Here is a 9047-nt window from a genome sequence, read left to right on the forward strand (position 1 = left end):
GCTAGACCCAATGATGCATTTCAATGACTAGGGTCATTACCATTAAAAAGGGAAAAAAATCAATCCATTTCAACATATTTAGAGGACCTTGAGCTACACACACAATAGATCAATAAACTTAAAGGCCAAATCTATCACTAATAAAGAATTTGCTACTATTTTAGGACCTATGTAGTGAAAGCTCATTTTAAGGAGAACCAAATACCTAACTGCATTGTGGAGAGTCGTTACAATTCTTCAACGATAGCTTGTGATGCAAAGTCACATCTAAATCTTGTATAGTATCAATCACACAAAAGAAATCATCAGCTTGTCAAGGATTCATGCCAAGCATGAAGATAAAGAACCTCCAAGGAAGTAGACACAAGAATCTATCTTGAGTCTAGCCCATCAATTACTTATTAGATAAGATTTTAATTGAACTTTTCAATGACAAAGACCCTCCAAGAGAAGGATACAAAATAATATATCTTAGATCCTAGCCGATCAGTTACTTGTTAGACTTTTTAGTTATTTATTTATAGATATATTTATTTATTTATTTATTTATATTAGATTCTATCCCATCAATTACTTGATAGAATTTAAACTAGTTTCTCAAATAACAAAAAAGAACTTACTCCATTTTCACGGGGCATAAATATTTAAACCATGAGAGATACTTTGCTTGTATTTGTACTCACCAATTAGTTCTAGCTCTTCATAGGATGCATTTTCTACATAGCTTTGTTCTTTCTTGCCCCATGCTGTAATAACTTAACTATGAGCTGCATTAAGAAATTTGCTCTTTGTGAAGCCCTCTCTTCCCAAATTACCCCTAATTTTTTAAAAAGAGATACAAAAAATCATTTCTTACTTTTCACAAAATGAATGGTAAGTGTACATTTCGTTATAACACCGAGTCATAAAAAACAACAACAAAATCATGCAAACAACAAGTCAACTCTATTTTTAAAACAAATCCTCAAAAAATGTGTATTTTGTCAAAATTAGAGGGACAAAATATACACTTCATGTCAAACAATTTAAAAAACTAGTACTTTTATAAAGAAAGAATGCAAAAAATATTGCTTACATTTTATTCTAGAACCCAAAAATGTCTAGTATTATCAATTGAAAAAAGTGTTCTCTTCTTTAATTTGAAAAACACGACAAATTACAAAGAAGAAGAAACTCCTTCATTCAACTAAGAGAATCATTAGAGCTTTTGCTTTAAAATATCAATTGTTTTTCATGTAAGTACCCATATATTTTTAACTCAAATCCATATACAAGGATTTCTACATCCTATAAATCAAGCATGTCTACACCGATGAATTCCTTTTTTTTTTCTTTTATCGCATTGTTTAAGCACCTCTAGATGATATGTTCCCTAAAGTCCATTGGTTGAAAGATTTTTTTATGAATTGACTTCCACATAAGTAACAACATTGCCCTCATGGATAAGTACACATTTCTAGAATACTTGTTGTACATAGCATGCTATCCACAAATTGAAAATTCGTAAAATGATGTGACTTTAAGATCTTATACAATTTGATGAAACACTTTTAGTGCATTGTCTAACAAAACAACTTTTCTTTTTTATACACAGTTGATCAAATGTTTGCATTTTAATATATTTTGACATTACGATGGATAGGTATATATGGAGTCCACGACCATAGAAGAGGTTTATTCAAAACAAGCATGTCTCTAGATTTAGGTAAAAGCCCAACAACTCAAATGGTCGAATAGTTAACGGTCTTGATTAGTACAATTTATCATTTACTATGTTTCGGTCTATTGGTTCGGATTCAGAGCTCTAGCCTTTGTGAAAGTTTAGCTTTTAGTTTAAAAAGATTAGATTTGGAAGCATAAGTATGCTAGCAATTGTCTTTCTGAAAAATTCATGAAGTTTTGGATTTTGAAATCCACTATGTTGACAAGCGTGAATATAATGATTTTTTTGTATGAAAAAAAGTAAAGTATTCTCAATCTAGAACCAAAATTTCATATGAAAAACAATGAATTTCGATTTACGAATGAACAGAAATATTGTTCAAAAAACTTCGTCACGTAAAACTTCCATCGACAAAAATCCTTTTCCGTCGACGGGAATCTCTTTCTGTCGGCAGATTGAAACTTTTTCCGTTGATGGGAATCCTTTTTTGTCGATAAAAATTTGAATCTGTCAATGAAATTTTTTTTGTTTATGAATTTTGGAATTCCAGAATCAAATGGGATTCTGCAATCCCAAATTTCATCGATGGATTTTTTTTTTCTATCGATGAAATTTGGGATTTCAGAATCCTACTAGATTCGGGAATCCCAAAATCCATCAACAAGAAAACAATTCTGCCAATGGAAAAAAAATTTCGCTGATGAAAATTCTCCGTTGAAAGTTTTACTTGATGAAATGTTTTTCATTATACTAGAATGACATTTATATTCATTCATCTTAGAAATTTTCATTTTTTCAGATAAAAATTTTGTTTCATTGATGGAATTTTTTATATGTTTAATTTTATCACAACAAAGTGAATTCCAGAATCTAGATTTACATCATTTTTAAAAAGGACAACAGTTTTCATCTACATGATTCATATTTAGATCAAAATAAAGTAAACAACTAAATTATACTACTTACAATCGTCTAAAATTTGACCGTTCAGATATTTGATTTTCTTTCTACATCTATCGAAATATTTTCTTTCAACAAGCCTCTTCTTTGTCTATGGATAACTCGGGGGGGTCACTCATCATATGTAACCCTATCACGTGAGTTCAACAAAAGGATTTTTTTTATTTCTAAAATTTACAGAAATAAATATACATAAGGGACTATTTAAAATAGTTTTGGAAAAAATTTACAGATTTGTATAGAAAAGGGGTACATTTTATTAATGAAATTTTTTACAGATAAGGGACGTTAAATATAGGCCTTGAACACACGTGATATAGAGGGTTTATACATAGTGACCCCCCCGAGATGGATAACATATACCTACTTATCTTAACACCACATACATTCGCTAATTCAATGATAAGGATGAACTTCAATGATTGGGATGAAGTTTTTGTAAAAGCAAAAGCACATTTTGGTAATTCTAAGTAAGTAATGTATTATACTTTATGTAGACATGCATGAATTATTAGCGGTTTCAAAGAATATTAGATCGTATCATTGATCTTGTTTTTTTCAATTTGTCATTTGATGTGAAAAGTAAAAACTTTTTCATCTTTCAATTAACAATATGTTCATTTTTCAAAAGAAGTTTGAAACTATGCTTATTTTGTAAAAGTTATGAAAAAATAGTTCTCATTAATGTCTCCAAAAAACTATAAAATTGATCAATACTTAAGACTAGTGAAAAATCATAATAGCTTCTTGCAAATGATAACTCATGACTCGTTATTGTTTTTCATGACTTGCTATTTTATGTCAATGCTATCATAGCATTTAATACGGGTGTCATTTATCATCATCCGATTCTCTTTCTTGAATAGATTTAATTGTATACTTTTTAATTGCAAGAATTGAAAGTGAGGAAGAATCATAACAAAGGCCAAATGCTTTGGCACATGTGCTTATATTGATGCACTACTTCAATGAGCTTTTCCTTGTCATAAACCATATTAATGTACTTCTAAATTACTTCTCTTATTGAATTTTCAGTGTTCTTTATTGCTCATTTTTCAAATGAGTTATCATAAGACCATCATAAAACTCGATCATCCATAATCACTCCCATTTATTATTAAGACAACATTGCATTGTTCATGCAAGGTTAGGCATACTAGCTATGAATGCTTCTATAGCATCTGTGTTGTTACATCAATAAGACTTGCTTGGGAATTCGTAGATGGGTTGAAATGACTAAAAATTCCATCGTCATCATTATCCCAATCATGAGAAATAAAAGATTCTTTGTGCAGTCAAAAAAGTAAAAAATCCTTTGAGCTTTCTGAAAAATAAAAAAACCTTATGTACATATACTAGGTGGCTAACAAGGAGGAAGATCACTTGGAGGAGGTGGCAGTATCGCTTGACTTGTATTGCCATTTTTCACAATGAAGGCCATTGACATGCCCCATGAGCTATGCAAATCAAAGTGGCAATGCATATACCATACCCCTGCACAAGGAGCCAAAGCTCAATTTTCCAACTAAACAATTAGGCAAAGCACCTCTATACTCTATTAGGGAGTAACATAAAGCATGAAATCAATTTCATAGAGGAGAGGGATGAAATGGGAGGAGAAGCAAGGGTGAAAACAGGGGAGGAGAGACTTGAAAGGAATGAGCAGGAAAGCAATGGAGAGTATTAGTTAAGGAGGAAAGAGCTCTAGAAAATGAGGGGACAAGATAGAGCTCATTAAGTTAATAGAGGTCCTTGCCCCTTATTTGTAGTCATCCTCTTTCTTAATTGCCAATGGTTCTTAATGTCATGATCATTAGGCAGATGTTCTAAGGCTTGACATAGGGCCAAAGTGTGATGCTCTCATGCAAATCACTCAAGTTAAAGTTACATATTAGCCAATCAATTTAGGGGACTGGGTTAATGCAAAGGTTCAAGGCCTAGACCATGTTACCGACCTATAGGGTTTCTCTTTGTTGTATACAACAAACATCCCAATTAGTGCTCGACTTGCCTGGAGGCCATATGCTCCTTATGATTCAATCTACGTTTGAGCTCACAAATTGAGAAGGATGTCGTTAGGTACACCATCCAATTGAAAGAATTTTTTTTCTATGGAGACTATTGTTTTGCAAGTTCTCTACTAAAAATCGACTTTACAAATGGAAGGATGTATCTCTCGTCTACAAATTTTATTTTGCCAACATGAAAGACCATTATTATCTCTTTTGGGGATGCCCAATTATCCGCCCTGTATGGAGGTCATTCGACTCTGTCTCCATAGGGAACATTTCTCTCATCATAATGAATTGGAAGCAAGCTTTGCTACATGATAAAGGGATACTTAATGGGTGCAATATCCTGTGTGGTGGCTACCATACAGCAAATAGGGACGTTTCAAAACTTTGTTGTATTTTAGGACCTGTTCACACGGGAGGGGTGGTTTGTGAACCACTCTATCCCTGTCAAAGCTGACCAACAACCATTTTCTATTGGCCCTCACTCCAAGAAAAGGATGAAGCAAAAACCAGGTTTTCCCTCTAAAGTTGAGACACATGAGCCAAATTTGAAATCTGGAGTTCACTCAATCTGCAAACCATTCTTGAGCACGAAGCTTCCTCAAGACTTTCATCAAAGAGTATTTGACAAAGTTCATTCGAATGGCATTTACAACTTTAGAGATTGTTGAGCACGAAGCATGACATGTTGTCTAATATAATTATTCTTCCTTTGAAACCAAAAAAAAAAGAAAGAGGAGGAAAGAACTTTAGAAAATGCGGGGACTAGATGTAAAACATGCGCGAGACTAGATAGAGCTCATTAATTAAGGAGGAAAGAGCTCTAGAAAATGGGGGGACTAGAGTCACATTTAAAAGACTGTGAACATCCTTAACTATTAATCAAGGAGGAAAGAGGTGTAGAAAATGGGGGCACGGGACCCTTGTCATACATATAAAACATATATGCACGTCACAAAACACTTTTAAGTATTGGTACCATCTGGAGAACGCACAAGAAACCGACCGAAGCTGTAAAATTTAAATGTACCTGGATTTGTTGTTCTGAAGCGAACGGCAGCCCAGCCTCCGGGAGGCACTGCAACTGTATTCCTGGATGGAGGATTCTTCAGGTTAAAATTGGCAGGATCAGTAGTTGCGTTATAAGTCCCGAAGCCGGTTCCCACAATGTAGAAATTCTGGCCGTGCAAGTGGATAGGATGGCTTTCAAAGAATAGTGTGGCAGTATCTTGGAAAATTATTTGGACGTTCGAGCCGAAATTGAGAACCTTAACCTTAGTTGCCACCACCGATTGCTTGTCTTCTGGATTTACACCAGTGTAATTATACTGAAACAGAGGCTCGTCCGGAAAATCCGATCCAAAGACACCGTTGATTTGATTGTAGTAAGCCTGTGACAGAAGATTAATTAACCTATGGGTCAAAACATAACCTTCACGACAGACCGCGTGAAAGTTTGCTGATGTCTGAAGTCTACACTCTTAAGGATTTAAAAATTCGCACTTAAAGCTCAAAACTAACAAGTCATAGGAGCAAAGACCTGGAGAAAAGAACTACCTGAAGCAGTGATCTTTGCGGAGTCTTGAAGGTAACATTGTTTACGGATGCCGCCAAACGATAGCCTTTGAAATTGCTCGAGCAGGTACTGCAAGGCTGCAAAGCGTATCCAATGGTGAAGAACAAATCTTCATCAATGGTCTTTGGCACATCGTAGTAGTAGAAACCCTTAGAATAACTCTGCCCCCTCAAACTCTGGGTGAAATTGGCGACATAGGCAGTGTTATTATAAACTGGAAAACTTGGTAACGCCAAGCTGGAGGATGCAACATTGCTAGCTCCAGCGTATCGAAGTATAGCAGTGGCGGGCGTTTCTGGAAAGGGAACAAAGATGTCACTTGCAGGCGAGTAGATGGAAGCCGAAATAAAATACTGTCCGACGGGTTGATTTGCCGTGAGGAGAACGTTTGTTGTCTGCCCAGGGGCAAGAACAACGATGTCCGTCTGTAAAGGCTGGGAATATTCCGCGTCTACCTCCACCACTGTAAGGGTATGATTTGCAACTCCCACAAACATCTGAAAGTTCACGGCAGCGTTGATGATTCGCAAGAGATACGTATTCCCTTTCGTAACATTGAAAACCGGCGTATCTGCGAAGGCAGTGGAGCGAAATGACTATCATCCAACAAATTTCTGTTACCTAGTAGCATCGATATATTAGTATATTAGAGCCGCACATTTCAGGCTGCTTACCAGCGAGTGAGCAGTTGTACAGTGCGCCTGGTTGTCCATTGATTGTCACAGCGTCCGAGATGTTGTATGCACTGCCCGTCTGCAGTGCTTGTGCGATTACGTCTTCGACATTGGCATTCCACCATTCCCCTGGAAAGCATGCCTTTATTAGCAAATAAAAAATTGCAATCTGAATCCATCTGAGCTTCCTTGCATTGCTACTTCGTTGTAATCGCAGATAGAAATGCCTGGGCCTCATTCGACCGACGGACGGCACAGTGAACACTAGTGATGGCATGGAGGATCCTCAAACATACCTACGAGAATCGGGATTTCTGTCGCTGGTGACGTGAAGGGATAGACGACATTATCCTTGGGAAGCATGATGAAGGCTCCATGTACCGTCGCTCGCAGCCAGCTGATATGTGCGTGCCAGAAAAGAGTACCTCTTTGGTCGAGAATCTGGAATTTGTGGACGTATGAGTGACCTGTCTGAATTGGACACTGCGTAATATAGGAAGGTCCGTCCGCCCACGCGGTAAGAAGTTGACGCACACCATGCCTTCACAACAGCATTCAGGTTATTACAGATATTAAATGCGAGCACCGCGTTCGATCTCTAGAGATCGGAGACACATTGCGGTCGAGCTAGAAAACGTTAAGCTTATTACCAGTGAATTGTGATATTATATGGGACAAGGTTCGTAACATTGACGATGACACTGTCACCTTCCCTCACATAAACTGTCGGACCCGGGAATTGACCATTTACAGAGACAAGCGTTTTCGTATGGCAAAGACGAGTGACGTTCGTATATTGCACCTGGGGCAAAAAAGGAAAGCTCATCAGTGACTGACAACATAAGCATCCTGATAGAGCGTTATCACCATATAGTTCGTGATTTCTTGGTAACTCAAGCTGCAGATCATGAGAGTAATTAGGCTCTAGGAAATGTCGAGCTGTTTGGATTCAAAACATATCCAAAATGAAACTTTCAATAGCTAGGTGGCCTCTCGCTACGATATGAGTCGCACAAACTGACAAATGAACATGTCCGGCATCAATGACGCATTCGAGACACAGTGAAGCTCTTGGACACTCTACAGCTAGCGCGCAGCTTCTAACAGTAAGCAGGACGCTCAGACCATCCAGACCAGATGCCGGGAAACCTTACAAACAAACTTCATATCCGTCTTCCAAGCACCAGCCTGACTCTCAAATGAGACTCTCAAACCACCACTGTAGCAAGGATTAATCCAGCTTAGGATAAGTGGGGGTAATAGAAGCAGAGCACGTCGAAAGGGACGGACCTTCCAATCGAGGTAGTGGGTCTGAGTGGGGGTCTGGGAAGGAGCAGCATAGGCGAAAGCCGAGGGTGCGGTGAGGAGAGAGAGAATAACGAGGAGGCCCCAGCTGCGAGGAGGGAGGGGAGCTAGTTGGGGCATAGCGATGGCGAGAGTGGAAGGAAGGGGAAGATTGGATGTGAGGTGATGGAGACAGAGGAGTGAGGGATGAGCTGCGAAGAAATATACATGGGGAGGGTGGTAGTTGAACGTAGGCGCGTTACGTGAAAAAGTCCAAGTTTCATGGGGGGTGGTGGTACGTGGGAACCGTGCATTCAACGTGAAGCTCTTGTTTAATTAGCGCTTTTATTGCCGTCGCACTAATTCTCATGCATATACAAGACTTCTCAGCTTCCACTTTCGCTCTTCTATAACTTGCTTGCTTCTGGTCCTGACTACTTGTCGCTTGCTCAACGCGGCCCAACAGCTGATCCTTAGATCTTCAATAATAATAATAAATAAATAAAAACAGCTGGTCCTTAGACCTTTTCACCACCGTCCTACCTCTCAGGCTCAGACGCCCCCTCCCCTCCCGCCTACACTTCTATTTCCCCCTACGTCACATCCTCCGCCAATCTGGGTTAGGGGCCCGGTCTTGCCGACCCCTTATCTTCTAGCAAAGGACTCTACGAGAATGAAAACCTCCTCAAATTTCCAATATTAGAAAAATTCTCCCAGGCAAAGGAAAAAGAAAGATGCAAAAAAAAAAATCAGTTTTTGGCAAATGAAAATTTAAAGCTTGCCATTGGAATTTTAGGCATTGCAGGCTAAAGCTAATATTAAAATTGAAATCAAAAAATAATAAACCCCGTTTTCATCAGTCTCATTGCACCTAG

At 37.9% G+C, this 9047-nt stretch overlaps 1 protein-coding gene across 1 annotated transcript; it reads right to left on the reverse strand.

Moving 5' to 3' along the window:
- Nucleotides 1–3949: 3949 nt before the first annotated feature.
- Nucleotides 3950–8334, reverse strand: LOC147899885 (putative laccase-11). Its single transcript, XM_087377590.1, has 7 exons — nucleotides 8179–8334; nucleotides 7539–7690; nucleotides 7185–7429; nucleotides 6889–7017; nucleotides 6196–6785; nucleotides 5669–6029; nucleotides 3950–4117 (listed from the first exon to the last, which is right to left on the reverse strand). Exons 1-7 carry the CDS (start codon nucleotides 8311–8313, stop codon nucleotides 3987–3989), a joined length of 1743 nt encoding a protein of 580 aa, XP_087233716.1. The 5' UTR covers nucleotides 8314–8334; the 3' UTR covers nucleotides 3950–3986.
- Between the last annotated feature and the right edge of the window lie 713 nt (nucleotides 8335–9047).

Source organism: Dipteris shenzhenensis, chromosome 7 (genome assembly GCF_047967505.1).
Source record: "Dipteris shenzhenensis isolate YYH24624 ecotype China chromosome 7, Dip_SZ_1.0, whole genome shotgun sequence".
In the NCBI taxonomy this organism is placed as follows: domain Eukaryota; kingdom Viridiplantae; phylum Streptophyta; class Polypodiopsida; order Gleicheniales; family Dipteridaceae; genus Dipteris; species Dipteris shenzhenensis.